This window comes from Gouania willdenowi, chromosome 3 (assembly GCF_900634775.1).
Source record: "Gouania willdenowi chromosome 3, fGouWil2.1, whole genome shotgun sequence".
NCBI classification, from domain to species: Eukaryota; Metazoa; Chordata; class Actinopteri; order Blenniiformes; family Gobiesocidae; genus Gouania; species Gouania willdenowi.
In genome coordinates this window covers 37,453,982-37,469,334 of record NC_041046.1, presented here as the reverse complement: position 1 = coordinate 37,469,334, position 15,353 = coordinate 37,453,982, and the positions used below count along the sequence as shown (strand labels likewise).

At 40.0% G+C, this 15,353-nt stretch overlaps 2 protein-coding genes across 2 annotated transcripts; both read right to left on the bottom strand.

Moving 5' to 3' along the window:
• Window positions 1-4,127: 4,127 nt before the first annotated feature.
• LOC114461087 (putative leucine-rich repeat-containing protein DDB_G0290503) lies at window positions 4,128-5,795 on the bottom strand. The gene is made up of 2 exons (XM_028442929.1): window positions 5,200-5,795; window positions 4,128-4,893 (listed from the first exon to the last, which is right to left on the bottom strand). The coding sequence occupies exons 1-2, from the start codon at window positions 5,629-5,631 to the stop codon at window positions 4,561-4,563; spliced, it is 765 nt and encodes a 254-aa protein (XP_028298730.1). The 5' UTR covers window positions 5,632-5,795; the 3' UTR covers window positions 4,128-4,560.
• A 2,391-nt stretch (window positions 5,796-8,186) lies between these two features.
• On the bottom strand, window positions 8,187-9,701 carry LOC114461149 (putative leucine-rich repeat-containing protein DDB_G0290503). Its single transcript, XM_028443006.1, has 2 exons — window positions 9,114-9,701; window positions 8,187-8,807 (listed from the first exon to the last, which is right to left on the bottom strand). The coding sequence occupies exons 1-2, from the start codon at window positions 9,543-9,545 to the stop codon at window positions 8,475-8,477; spliced, it is 765 nt and encodes a 254-aa protein (XP_028298807.1). The 5' UTR covers window positions 9,546-9,701; the 3' UTR covers window positions 8,187-8,474.
• Window positions 9,702-15,353: the final 5,652 nt, after the last annotated feature.

Sequence of the window (15,353 nt, the reverse complement as noted above, 5' to 3'; positions counted from 1 at the left end):
GATGTACGCTATGTGTCTCAAGCTGGTTTTATATGTTTGACATCCCTGATTTAAAGCATAATAATGAACAGTGGGGCAAAAAAAAAGTTTTTGGCAGCCACTGATTGTGCATGTTGTCCCACTTAAAAAGATGAGAAAGGTCTGTAATTTTCATCATAGGTACACTTCAACTGTGAGAGACAGAATGTGGAGAGAAAAATTCAGGAAATAGAAATGCATGATTTTCAAAGAATTTATTTGTAAAATGGTGCAAAACATTTCATCTTTACTGCTCTCACTGATGGAATGAGGCTTTTAGCCAACATCTCACGATACATGGTCCCATTCATCCTTTCCTTAATACAGAGCAGTCCTCCTGTCCTCTTTGTAGAAAAGCAGCCCCAAAGCATAATGTTTCCACCCCCATGCTTCACAGTGGGTATAGAATAAACGTGCGGACATTTCACATGGACTTATTACGCACACGGACGTTGGCAAACAGAGCAGGCTTCATTGGAGTAAATTCTGCCCCGTACTGCATGCACAGGCTGTAATATCACCAAGTTTATCATTGTACCTGATGTTAGAGCGACCATATTTGCCAGGGAGCAAATATTTATTCCTTGTTGTTGTTTTCCGGATTTTACTGGGCTTTATTTAGTTTAGTTTATTTAGATTCATTCTGCTCCACGAACCTGTGACGGAACCGTTTCAAGAATGATTTCACTTGAGAATCCTTCTCCTGCTTCTCCTGCATCATGCTCCGTATTGTGTCCTGTGATTGATGGTAGTAGCTCTGTGTTTGAGTGAGTTCAAACTTATTTTGAGTGAGGAATTTCTCTGTTTGAGTTAATTTGCCCTCTGTTTGAGTGAGGGTGTCCTTTGTTTGAGTGAGGTCCTTCTCCATTTGAGTGAGGAGGTTCTGTGTTTGAGTGTGGAGATCCTCTGTTCGACTGAATTTGTCCTGTGTTTGAGTGAGGAGGTCCTCTGTTTGAGTGAGGGTGGCCTTCAGGTCAGCTATTTTAGCATTTTTGGCCTGAAGTTCTCTCTCAGCGTTATCCAGCTTGGTCTGTAGTTGCACCAAGTTTTGTTGGGACTGGCTCTCATTATTAGAGTGACTTTCCTTCAATACTTCATTCTCCTCCACCAGTTGGTTGCCCTGGTCTTTCTGGATTTTTAATACACTCTCCATCTTCTCGAGAGAGGCCTTCATTTCTGAAATTAGAAGATCCTTCCGTTCTAAATCATCATTTTTTTCTTGGATGATCACATGAGCTGTCTGCTTCTCAGCCTCTGTTTGAGTGAGGGTGGCCTTCAGGTCAGCTATTTTACCATTTTTGGCCTGAAGTTCTCTCTCAGCGTCATCCAGCTTGGTCTGTAGTTGCACCAAGCTTTGTTGGGACTGGCTCACATAATTGGAGTGAGTTTCCTCTAATATTTTATTATTCTCCACCAGTTGGTTGCACTGGTCTTTCTGGATTTTTAAATCACTCTCCATCTTCTCGAGAGTGGCCTTCATTTCTGAAATTAGAAGATCCTTCCCTTCTAAATAATTTTTTTCTTGGATGATCTTTGCATGATTTTTCTTCTTCTGAGCCTGGAGGCTGCTACTTTGTACTTTCTTGGGGGTTGAGGCCTTCACAACCACTTTAGGAGCAACAACAGCAGCAGACTGTTTTTGACCTGCTGGTTTCACGTTGATACCCTTCTGAGGAGGCTTGGAGTAGGGAGATTTTCTGTCCATTTTCAATGATGTATTTGGCACAAAAACCTCAAGCAGTAAAAGTCTCTGTGTGCAGTGGAAATAATCCAAGGTGACTGTCAAGTAAAAAGAACTCCTGTCTTTTAAAGTGTGACTATGACATCATTTTTGGTTGTCGCGTTTTAGAACCAGTGCCATATTCTTTGGCTGATGACATCATCGGGAGCTGGTGCAGTACATGTTTGAAGATTGGATGTACAAAGAGGTGTACATACTCTGTACTCTAGTGTTATAAAGGGTTTATTTGCGGGTGCAAAATAAAACATCATGTGCGATTTCCCTGGTTTAATTCTATGGGACATGAACATGATAAATGTGTGTTGTTTTTTTTAAGTCACTTTTACATTTTTTTGTTTGGTGTATTTTTCTGTAATATATATTTTCTGGAGTCATTATGTGTATTTGTGTATCTTTCTGTTGTGTTTTTGTATAATTATAGCTTTTTGTTGCCATTGTAATGTGATTCTTTTGTGTATTTTTTTTGTATAAATATTTAATTTTGTGTATTTTTATGCATTTCTGTTGTAATTGTGTGTACTTTTTGTATAAATATTGTTTAGTTTTTTGTTTTATTTTACACATTTAGCATATTTTTCTTATAAATACTGTGTGCGTGTGTCTACATCCATCTCCTTCGTGCATTGTATTTTTCGGCTGATGACATTGTATTTTTCTGTAATGTATATTTTTTGAAGTCATGTGTATTTTTTATTCTTTCAATTGTCTTTCTGTGCATTTTTTTGGGTTTTACTTTACTTATTTAGTATATTTTTTTAGAAATAAATAAATACTGTGTTTGTGCTCCGTGAAATGTTTGAGACGCTGATAACCAAACTCCATAGACATTGTAGCGCCAATCAGGAAAACAACAAAACTGCACAAAACAGAACGTAAAACTCTTAACTACATGAGTGAGTAAGTAAATTAAAGTATTATCTACCATTCGGCTGTCTTTTTAAAAAAAACAAAAATCATGTTTTCCCTTTGAATCGAGTGGTCAGAGCTTAGCTTCCATGCACGGCACCACACATGATCCGCAGTTTTCCAGATGGAGTATTGAACGGGTTGAGTTTGTTACGGCTGGTGCCTTATTGTGTTTACTGTGTTGGTGGAGGAGTGAGAGCTCTTCCACAATTTAATATCTATCCAAATGAGCAGGATAGCAGGGAGTGGCCATCACCAAGGATGCTGATTGGTTCTCCCCAGGGTGTGGCCCTACATAAGGACTGTCTACCCCAGAAGCTGGTGGAGAGCAGTAGTGGCTGTGTGACTCTCCCTTGCTTGCTGTCCACCAAGTGTGTATCTGGCTGTGTGAAGTGTGTGTGTATTCAGTGTTCCTGGTTTAACCAGCGTTTTGAGTTTGAACTGCCCTGGAATTATTGTTTGTATTTTGTAAAGAAGCTGTAGGGGTGAGCTGCCATTTCATTTCCTGTTTTCTAGTGTTTTTGTGTACAGGCTTATATAGGAGTTTATGTATTATTTTGGCCTTGGTTCACCCTGACGTTTATGCTTCTGTTTTTGTGTTAATTGTTGGGCAATAAATGACCTTTGCCTTATTCAATTCTCTGTGTTTCTTTGAAATGTGTTTGTTCCTACCCTAGACTAGGGACATAACAAGTTAAATACTGACTCTAGTGAAACAGCACGTTATTGAGCAACAGTTACATGGTTTAAACAATGGGAAAAGTGTCTGCAAAAGACTCACCAGTGGCTGACGATTTCAAATGATCTATTCAGAGAGCTACCGTGTTTGAGAAGCTAACAATAGCATGGCACAGGAGGAAGTGGAGGAGGAGTGGCCGCACACGTGACTCTTGCTCGGGTGAGGAGCTGTGTAGTGAAATAGATATAGATGGTGCGCTAGCGCCCCCTGACACCCTGAGGTCAAAAGCTGAATAGGTTTCATTTCGGGGCCGTCCAGAAGTGAAATAAAATTAAAATAAACATTTTGAAATGACCAAATTACTCCAAAATAACAGAAATAACAGATACACACACTCGGGGTATTTGAAACCCGTCGACCGAGTTTCAGGTCGAACTCGCAACGCATCGGGGAGATATTTTCCACACACACACGCACGCACCCACGCACGCACACACACACACACACACACACACACACGCACACGCACACGCACACGCACACACACCCCTTGCTTTTATAGGTAGATGTACGCTATGTGTCTCAAGCTGGTTTTATATGTTTGACATCCCTGATTTAAAGCATAATAATGAACAGTGGGGCAAAAAAAGAGTTTTTGGCAGCCACTGATTGTGCAAGTTGTCCCACTTAAAAAGATGAGAAAGGTCTGTAATTTTCATCATAGGTACACTTCAACTGTGAGAGACAGAATGTGGAGAGAAAAATTCAGGAAATAGAAATGCATGATTTTCAAAGAATTTATTTGTAAAATGGTGCAAAACATTTCATCTTTACTGCTCTCACTGATGGAAGGAGGCTTTTAGCCAACATCTCACGATACATGGTCCCATTCATCCTTTCCTTAATACAGAGCAGTCCTCCTGTCCTCTTTGTAGAAAAGCAGCCCCAAAGCATAATGTTTCCACCCCCATGCTTCACAGTGGGTATAGAATAAACGTGCGGACCTTTCACATGGACTTATTACGCACACGGACGTTGGCAAACAGAGCAGGCGTCATTGGAGTAAATTCTGCCCCGTACTGCATGCACAGGCTGTAATATCACCAAGTTTATCATTGTACCTGATGTTAGAGCGACCATCTTTGCCAGGGAGCAAATATTTATTCCTTGTTATTGTTTTCCGGAGTTTTACTGGGCTTTATTTAGTTTAGTTTATTTAGATTCGTTCTGCTCCACGAACCTGACGGAACCGTTTCAAGAATGATTTCACTTGAGAATCCTTCTCCTGCTTCTCCTGCATCATGCTCCGTATTGTGTCCTGTGATTGATGGTAGTAACTCTGTGTTTGAGTGAGTTCAAACTTATTTTGAGTGAGGAATTTCTGTGTTTGAGTTAAATTGTCCTCTGTTTGAGTGAGGGTGTCCTTTGTTTGAGTGAGGTCCTTCTCCATTTGAGTGAGGAGGTTCTGTGTTTGAGTGTGGAGATCCTCTGTTCGACTGAATTTGTCCTGTGTTTGAGTGAGGAGGTCCTCTGTTTGAGTGAGGGTGGCCTTCAGGTCAGCTATTTTAGCATTTTTGGCCTGAAGTTCTCTCTCAGCGTTATCCAGCTTGGTCTGTAGTTGCACCAAGTTTTGTTGGGACTGGCTCTCATTATTAGAGTGACTTTCCTTCAATACTTTATTCTCCTCCACCAGTTGGTTGCCCTGGTCTTTCTGGATTTTTAATACACTCTCCATCTTCTCGAGAGAGGCCTTCATTTCTGAAATTAGAAGATCCTTCCGTTCTAAATCATCATTTTTTTCTTGGATGATCACATGAGCTGTCTGCTTCTCAGCCTCTGTTTGAGTGACGGTGGCCTTCAGGTCAGCTATTTTAGCATTTTTGGCCTGAAGTTCTCTCTCAGCGTTATCCAGCTTGGTCTGTAGTTGCACCAAGCTTTGTTGGGACTGGCTCACATAATTGGAGTGAGTTTCCTCTAATATTTTATTATTCTCCACCAGTTGGTTGCACTGGTCTTTCTGGATTTTTAAATCACTCTCCATCTTCTCGAGAGTGGCCTTCATTTCTGAAATTAGAAGATCCTTCCCTTCTAAATAATTTTTTTCTTGGATGATCTTTGCATGATTTTTCTTCTTCTGAGCCTGGAGGCTGCTACTTTGTACTCTCTTGGGGGTTGAGGCCTTCACAACCACTTTAGGAGCAACAACAGCAGCAGACTGTTTTTGACCTGCTGGTTTCACTTTGATACCCTTCTGAGGAGGCTTGGAGTAGGGAGATTTTCTGTCCATTTTCAATGATGTATTTGGCACAAAAACCTCAAGCAGTAAAAGTCTCTGTGTGCAGTGGAAATAATCCAAGGTGACTGTCAAGTAAAAAGAACTCCTGTCTTTTAAAGTGTGACTATGACATCATTTTTGGTTGTCGCGTTTTAGAACCAGTGCCATATTCTTTGGCTGATGACATCATCGGGAGCTGGTGCAGTACATGTTTGAAGATTGGATGTACAAAGAAGTGTACATACTCTGTACTCTAGTGTTATAAAGGGTTTATTTGCGGGTGCAAAATAAAACATCATGTGCGATTTCCCTGGTTTAATTCTATGGGACATGAACATGATAAATGTGTGTTGTTTTTTTTAACTCACTTTTAAATTTTTTTGTTTGGTGTATTTTTCTGTAATATATATTTTCTGGAGTCATTATGTGTATTTGTGTATCTTTCTGTTGTGTTTTTGTATAATTATAGCTTTTTGTTGCCATTGTAATGTGATTCTTTTGTGTATTTTTTTTGTATAAATATTTAATTTTGTGTATTTTTATGCATTTCTGTTGTAATTGTGTGTACTTTTTGTATAAATATTGTTTCGTTTTTTGTTTTATTTTACACATTTAACATATTTTTCTTATAAATACTGTGTGCGTGTGTCTACATCCATCTCCTTCGTGCATTGTATTTTTCGGCTGATGACATTGTATTTTTCTGTAATGTATATTTTTTGGAGTCATGTGTATTTTTTATTCTTTCAATTGTCTTTCTGTGCATTTTTTTGGGTTTTACTTTACTTATTTAGTATATTTTTTTATAAATAAATAAATACTATGTTTGTGCTCCGTGAAATGTTTGAGACGCTGATAACCAAACTCCATAGACATTGTAGCGCCAATCAGGAAAACAACAAAACTGCACAAAACAGAACGTAAAACTCTTAACTACATGAGTGAGTAAGTAAATTAAAGTATTATCTACCATTCGGCTGTCTTTTTAAAAAAAAAAAACAAAAATCATGTTTTCCCTTTGAATCGAGTGGTCAGAGCTTAGCTTCCATGCACGGCACCACACATGATCCGCAGTTTTCCAGATGGAGTATTGAACGGGTTGAGTTTGTTACGGCTGGTGCCTTATTGTGTTTACTGTGTTGGTGGAGGAGTGAGAGCTCTTCCACAATTTAATATCTATCCAAATGAGCAGGATAGCAGGGAGTGGCCATCACCAAGGATGCTGATTGGTTCTCCCCAGGGTGTGGCCCTACATAAGGACTGTCTACCCCAGAAGCTGGTGGAGAGCAGTAGTGGCTGTGTGACTCTCCCTTGCTTGCTGTCCACCAAGTGTGTATCTGGCTGTGTGAAGTGTGTGTGTATTCAGTGTTCCTGGTTTAACCAGCGTTTTGAGTTTGAACTGCCCTGGAATTATTGTTTGTATTTTGTAAAGAAGCTGTAGGGGTGAGCTGCCATTTCATTTCCTGTTTTCTAGTGTTTTTGTGTACAGGCTTATATAGGAGTTTATGTATTATTTTGGCCTTGGTTCACCCTGACGTTTATGCTTCTGTTTTTGTGTTAATTGTTGGGCAATAAATGACCTTTGCCTTATTCAATTCTCTGTGTTTCTTTGAAATGTGTTTGTTCCTACCCTAGACTAGGGACATAACAAGTTAAATACTGACTCTAGTGAAACAGCACGTTATTGAGCAACAGTTACATGGTTTAAACAATGGGAAAAGTGTCTGCAAAAGACTCACCAGTGGCTGACGATTTCAAATGATCTATTCAGAGAGCTACCGTGTTTGAGAAGCTAACAATAGCATGGCACAGGAGGAAGTGGAGGAGGAGTGGCCGCACACGTGACTCTTGCTCGGGTGAGGAGCTGTGTAGTGAAATAGATATAGATGGTGCGCTAGCGCCCCCTGACACCCTGAGGTCAAAAGCTGAATAGGTTTCATTTCGGGGCCGTCCAGAAGTGAAATAAAATTAAAATAAACATTTTGAAATGACCAAATTACTCCAAAATAACAGAAATAACAGATACACACACTCGGGGTATTTGAAACCCGTCGACCGAGTTTCAGGTCGAACTCGCAACGCATCGGGGAGATATTTTCCACACACACACGCACGCACACACACACACACACACACACACACACACACACACACACACGCACACGCACACGCACACGCACACACACCCCTTGCTTTTATAGGTAGATGTACGCTATGTGTCTCAAGCTGGTTTTATATGTTTGACATCCCTGATTTAAAGCATAATAATGAACAGTGGGGCAAAAAAAGAGTTTTTGGCAGCCACTGATTGTGCAAGTTGTCCCACTTAAAAAGATGAGAAAGGTCTGTAATTTTCATCATAGGTACACTTCAACTGTGAGAGACAGAATGTGGAGAGAAAAATTCAGGAAATAGAAATGCATGATTTTCAAAGAATTTATTTGTAAAATGGTGCAAAACATTTCATCTTTACTGCTCTCACTGATGGAAGGAGGCTTTTAGCCAACATCTCACGATACATGGTCCCATTCATCCTTTCCTTAATACAGAGCAGTCCTCCTGTCCTCTTTGTAGAAAAGCAGCCCCAAAGCATAATGTTTCCACCCCCATGCTTCACAGTGGGTATAGAATAAACGTGCGGACCTTTCATATGGACTTATTACGCACACGGACGTTGGCAAACAGAGCAGGCGTCATTGGAGTAAATTCTGCCCCGTACTGCATGCACAGGCTGTAATATCACCAAGTTTATCATTGTACCTGATGTTAGAGCGACCATCTTTGCCAGGGAGCAAATATTTATTCCTTGTTATTGTTTTCCGGAGTTTTACTGGGCTTTATTTAGTTTAGTTTATTTAGATTCGTTCTGCTCCACGAACCTGACGGAACCGTTTCAAGAATGATTTCACTTGAGAATCCTTCTCCTGCTTCTCCTGCATCATGCTCCGTATTGTGTCCTGTGATTGATGGTAGTAGCTCTGTGTTTGAGTGAGTTCAAACTTATTTTGAGTGAGGAATTTCTGTGTTTGAGTTAAATTGTCCTCTGTTTGAGTGAGGGTGTCCTTTGTTTGAGTGAGGTCCTTCTCCATTTGAGTGAGGAGGTTCTGTGTTTGAGTGTGGAGATCCTCTGTTCGACTGAATTTGTCCTGTGTTTGAGTGAGGAGGTCCTCTGTTTGAGTGAGGGTGGCCTTCAGGTCAGCTATTTTAGCATTTTTGGCCTGAAGTTCTCTCTCAGCGTTATCCAGCTTGGTCTGTAGTTGCACCAAGTTTTGTTGGGACTGGCTCTCATTATTAGAGTGACTTTCCTTCAATACTTTATTCTCCTCCACCAGTTGGTTGCCCTGGTCTTTCTGGATTTTTAATACACTCTCCATCTTCTCGAGAGAGGCCTTCATTTCTGAAATTAGAAGATCCTTCCGTTCTAAATCATCATTTTTTTCTTGGATGATCACATGAGCTGTCTGCTTCTCAGCCTCTGTTTGAGTGACGGTGGCCTTCAGGTCAGCTATTTTAGCATTTTTGGCCTGAAGTTCTCTCTCAGCGTTATCCAGCTTGGTCTGTAGTTGCACCAAGCTTTGTTGGGACTGGCTCACATAATTGGAGTGAGTTTCCTCTAATATTTTATTATTCTCCACCAGTTGGTTGCACTGGTCTTTCTGGATTTTTAAATCACTCTCCATCTTCTCGAGAGTGGCCTTCATTTCTGAAATTAGAAGATCCTTCCCTTCTAAATAATTTTTTTCTTGGATGATCTTTGCATGATTTTTCTTCTTCTGAGCCTGGAGGCTGCTACTTTGTACTCTCTTGGGGGTTGAGGCCTTCACAACCACTTTAGGAGCAACAACAGCAGCAGACTGTTTTTGACCTGCTGGTTTCACTTTGATACCCTTCTGAGGAGGCTTGGAGTAGGGAGATTTTCTGTCCATTTTCAATGATGTATTTGGCACAAAAACCTCAAGCAGTAAAAGTCTCTGTGTGCAGTGGAAATAATCCAAGGTGACTGTCAAGTAAAAAGAACTCCTGTCTTTTAAAGTGTGACTATGACATCATTTTTGGTTGTCGCGTTTTAGAACCAGTGCCATATTCTTTGGCTGATGACATCATCGGGAGCTGGTGCAGTACATGTTTGAAGATTGGATGTACAAAGAAGTGTACATACTCTGTACTCTAGTGTTATAAAGGGTTTATTTGCGGGTGCAAAATAAAACATCATGTGCGATTTCCCTGGTTTAATTCTATGGGACATGAACATGATAAATGTGTGTTGTTTTTTTTAACTCACTTTTAAATTTTTTTGTTTGGTGTATTTTTCTGTAATATATATTTTCTGGAGTCATTATGTGTATTTGTGTATCTTTCTGTTGTGTTTTTGTATAATTATAGCTTTTTGTTGCCATTGTAATGTGATTCTTTTGTGTATTTTTTTTGTATAAATATTTAATTTTGTGTATTTTTATGCATTTCTGTTGTAATTGTGTGTACTTTTTGTATAAATATTGTTTCGTTTTTTGTTTTATTTTACACATTTAGCATATTTTTCTTATAAATACTGTGTGCGTGTGTCTACATCCATCTCCTTCGTGCATTGTATTTTTCGGCTGATGACATTGTATTTTTCTGTAATGTATATTTTTTGGAGTCATGTGTATTTTTTATTCTTTCAATTGTCTTTCTGTGCATTTTTTTGGGTTTTACTTTACTTATTTAGTATATTTTTTTATAAATAAATAAATACTATGTTTGTGCTCCGTGAAATGTTTGAGACGCTGATAACCAAACTCCATAGACATTGTAGCGCCAATCAGGAAAACAACAAAACTGCACAAAACAGAACGTAAAACTCTTAACTACATGAGTGAGTAAGTAAATTAAAGTATTATCTACCATTCGGCTGTCTTTTTAAAAAAAAACAAAAATCATGTTTTCCCTTTGAATCGAGTGGTCAGAGCTTAGCTTCCATGCACGGCACCACACATGATCCGCAGTTTTCCAGATGGAGTATTGAACGGGTTGAGTTTGTTACGGCTGGTGCCTTATTGTGTTTACTGTGTTGGTGGAGGAGTGAGAGCTCTTCCACAATTTAATATCTATCCAAATGAGCAGGATAGCAGGGAGTGGCCATCACCAAGGATGCTGATTGGTTCTCCCCAGGGTGTGGCCCTACATAAGGACTGTCTACCCCAGAAGCTGGTGGAGAGCAGTAGTGGCTGTGTGACTCTCCCTTGCTTGCTGTCCACCAAGTGTGTATCTGGCTGTGTGAAGTGTGTGTGTATTCAGTGTTCCTGGTTTAACCAGCGTTTTGAGTTTGAACTGCCCTGGAATTATTGTTTGTATTTTGTAAAGAAGCTGTAGGGGTGAGCTGCCATTTCATTTCCTGTTTTCTAGTGTTTTTGTGTACAGGCTTATATAGGAGTTTATGTATTATTTTGGCCTTGGTTCACCCTGACGTTTATGCTTCTGTTTTTGTGTTAATTGTTGGGCAATAAATGACCTTTGCCTTATTCAATTCTCTGTGTTTCTTTGAAATGTGTTTGTTCCTACCCTAGACTAGGGACATAACAAGTTAAATACTGACTCTAGTGAAACAGCACGTTATTGAGCAACAGTTACATGGTTTAAACAATGGGAAAAGTGTCTGCAAAAGACTCACCAGTGGCTGACGATTTCAAATGATCTATTCAGAGAGCTACCGTGTTTGAGAAGCTAACAATAGCATGGCACAGGAGGAAGTGGAGGAGGAGTGGCCGCACACGTGACTCTTGCTCGGGTGAGGAGCTGTGTAGTGAAATAGATATAGATGGTGCGCTAGCGCCCCCTGACACCCTGAGGTCAAAAGCTGAATAGGTTTCATTTCGGGGGCCGTCCAGAAGTGAAATAAAATTAAAATAAACATTTTGAAATGACCAAATTACTCCAAAATAACAGAAATAACAGATACACACACTCGGGGTATTTGAAACCCGTCGACCGAGTTTCAGGTCGAACTCGCAACGCATCGGGGAGATATTTTCCACACACACACGCACGCACCCACGCACGCACGCACACACACACACACACACACACACGCACACGCACACGCACACACACCCCTTGCTTTTATAGGTAGATGTACGCTATGTGTCTCAAGCTGGTTTTATATGTTTGACATCCCTGATTTAAAGCATAATAATGAACAGTGGGGCAAAAAAAGAGTTTTTGGCAGCCACTGATTGTGCAAGTTGTCCCACTTAAAAAGATGAGAAAGGTCTGTAATTTTCATCATAGGTACACTTCAACTGTGAGAGACAGAATGTGGAGAGAAAAATTCAGGAAATAGAAATGCATGATTTTCAAAGAATTTATTTGTAAAATGGTGCAAAACATTTCATCTTTACTGCTCTCACTGATGGAAGGAGGCTTTTAGCCAACATCTCACGATACATGGTCCCATTCATCCTTTCCTTAATACAGAGCAGTCCTCCTGTCCTCTTTGTAGAAAAGCAGCCCCAAAGCATAATGTTTCCACCCCCATGCTTCACAGTGGGTATAGAATAAACGTGCGGACCTTTCACATGGACTTATTACGCACACGGACGTTGGCAAACAGAGCAGGCGTCATTGGAGTAAATTCTGCCCCGTACTGCATGCACAGGCTGTAATATCACCAAGTTTATCATTGTACCTGATGTTAGAGCGACCATCTTTGCCAGGGAGCAAATATTTATTCCTTGTTATTGTTTTCCGGAGTTTTACTGGGCTTTATTTAGTTTAGTTTATTTAGATTCGTTCTGCTCCACGAACCTGACGGAACCGTTTCAAGAATGATTTCACTTGAGAATCCTTCTCCTGCTTCTCCTGCATCATGCTCCGTATTGTGTCCTGTGATTGATGGTAGTAGCTCTGTGTTTGAGTGAGTTCAAACTTATTTTGAGTGAGGAATTTCTGTGTTTGAGTTAAATTGTCCTCTGTTTGAGTGAGGGTGTCCTTTGTTTGAGTGAGGTCCTTCTCCATTTGAGTGAGGAGGTTCTGTGTTTGAGTGTGGAGATCCTCTGTTCGACTGAATTTGTCCTGTGTTTGAGTGAGGAGGTCCTCTGTTTGAGTGAGGGTGGCCTTCAGGTCAGCTATTTTAGCATTTTTGGCCTGAAGTTCTCTCTCAGCGTTATCCAGCTTGGTCTGTAGTTGCACCAAGTTTTGTTGGGACTGGCTCTCATTATTAGAGTGACTTTCCTTCAATACTTTATTCTCCTCCACCAGTTGGTTGCCCTGGTCTTTCTGGATTTTTAATACACTCTCCATCTTCTCGAGAGAGGCCTTCATTTCTGAAATTAGAAGATCCTTCCGTTCTAAATCATCATTTTTTTCTTGGATGATCACATGAGCTGTCTGCTTCTCAGCCTCTGTTTGAGTGAGGGTGGCCTTCAGGTCAGCTATTTTAGCATTTTTGGCCTGAAGTTCTCTCTCAGCGTTATCCAGCTTGGTCTGTAGTTGCACCAAGCTTTGTTGGGACTGGCTCACATAATTGGAGTGAGTTTCCTCTAATATTTTATTATTCTCCACCAGTTGGTTGCACTGGTCTTTCTGGATTTTTAAATCACTCTCCATCTTCTCGAGAGTGGCCTTCATTTCTGAAATTAGAAGATCCTTCCCTTCTAAATAATTTTTTTCTTGGATGATCTTTGCATGATTTTTCTTCTTCTGAGCCTGGAGGCTGCTACTTTGTACTCTCTTGGGGGTTGAGGCCTTCACAACCACTTTAGGAGCAACAACAGCAGCAGACTGTTTTTGACCTGCTGGTTTCACTTTGATACCCTTCTGAGGAGGCTTGGAGTAGGGAGATTTTCTGTCCATTTTCAATGATGTATTTGGCATAAAAACCTCAAGCAGTAAAAGTCTCTGTGTGCAGTGGAAATAATCCAAGGTGACTGTCAAGTAAAAAGAACTCCTGTCTTTTAAAGTGTGACTATGACATCATTTTTGGTTGTCGCGTTTTAGAACCAGTGCCATATTCTTTGGCTGATGACATCATCGGGAGCTGGTGCAGTACATGTTTGAAGATTGGATGTACAAAGAAGTGTACATACTCTGTACTCTAGTGTTATAAAGGGTTTATTTGCGGGTGCAAAATAAAACATCATGTGCGATTTCCCTGGTTTAATTCTATGGGACATGAACATGATAAATGTGTGTTGTTTTTTTTAACTCACTTTTAAATTTTTTTGTTTGGTGTATTTTCTGTAATATATATTTTCTGGAGTCATTATGTGTATTTGTGTATCTTTCTGTTGTGTTTTTGTATAATTATAGCTTTTTGTTGCCATTGTAATGTGATTCTTTTGTGTATTTTTTTGTATAAATATTTAATTTTGTGTATTTTTATGCATTTCTGTTGTAATTGTGTGTACTTTTTGTATAAATATTGTTTCGTTTTTTGTTTTATTTTACACATTTAGCATATTTTTCTTATAAATACTGTGTGCGTGTGTCTACATCCATCTCCTTCGTGCATTGTATTTTTCGGCTGATGACATTGTATTTTTCTGTAATGTATATTTTTTGGAGTCATGTGTATTTTTTATTCTTTCAATTGTCTTTCTGTGCATTTTTTTGGGTTTTACTTTACTTATTTAGTATATTTTTTTATAAATAAATAAATACTATGTTTGTGCTCCGTGAAATGTTTGAGACGCTGATAACCAAACTCCATAGACATTGTAGCGCCAATCAGGAAAACAACAAAACTGCACAAAACAGAACGTAAAACTCTTAACTACATGAGTGAGTAAGTAAATTAAAGTATTATCTACCATTCGGCTGTCTTTTTAAAAAAAAACAAAAATCATGTTTTCCCTTTGAATCGAGTGGTCAGAGCTTAGCTTCCATGCACGGCACCACACATGATCCGCAGTTTTCCAGATGGAGTATTGAACGGGTTGAGTTTGTTACGGCTGGTGCCTTATTGTGTTTACTGTGTTGGTGGAGGAGTGAGAGCTCTTCCACAATTTAATATCTATCCAAATGAGCAGGATAGCAGGGAGTGGCCATCACCAAGGATGCTGATTGGTTCTCCCCAGGGTGTGGCCCTACATAAGGACTGTCTACCCCAGAAGCTGGTGGAGAGCAGTAGTGGCTGTGTGACTCTCCCTTGCTTGCTGTCCACCAAGTGTGTATCTGGCTGTGTGAAGTGTGTGTGTATTCAGTGTTCCTGGTTTAACCAGCGTTTTGAGTTTGAACTGCCCTGGAATTATTGTTTGTATTTTGTAAAGAAGCTGTAGGGGTGAGCTGCCATTTCATTTCCTGTTTTCTAGTGTTTTTGTGTACAGGCTTATATAGGAGTTTATGTATTATTTTGGCCTTGGTTCACCCTGACGTTTATGCTTCTGTTTTTGTGTTAATTGTTGGGCAATAAATGACCTTTGCCTTATTCAATTCTCTGTGTTTCTTTGAAATGTGTTTGTTCCTACCCTAGACTAGGGACATAACAAGTTAAATACTGACTCTAGTGAAACAGCACGTTATTGAGCAACAGTTACATGGTTTAAACAATGGGAAAAGTGTCTGCAAAAGACTCACCAGTGGCTGACGATTTCAAATGATCTATTCAGAGAGCTACCGTGTTTGAGAAGCTAACAATAGCATGGCACAGGAGGAAGTGGAGGAGGAGTGGCCGCACACGTGACTCTTGCTCGGGTGAGGAGCTGTGTAGTGAAATAGATATAGATGGTGCGCTAGCGCCCCCTGACACCCTGAGGTCA

Bases quoted from the DNA above. Each gene is read 5' to 3' on its own strand.
- LOC114461087 (XM_028442929.1), bottom strand. From the start codon at position 5,631: ATGGACAGAAAATCTCCCTACTCCAAGCCTCCTCAGAAGGGTATCAAA. The intron at 4,894-5,199 runs GCCACCGTCACT...GCTGACCTGAAG, and splicing joins CTAAAATAGCTGACCTGAAG to GCCACCCTCACTCAAACAGA.
- LOC114461149 (XM_028443006.1), bottom strand. From the start codon at position 9,545: ATGGACAGAAAATCTCCCTACTCCAAGCCTCCTCAGAAGGGTATCAAA. The intron at 8,808-9,113 runs GCCACCGTCACT...GCTGACCTGAAG, and splicing joins CTAAAATAGCTGACCTGAAG to GCCACCCTCACTCAAACAGA.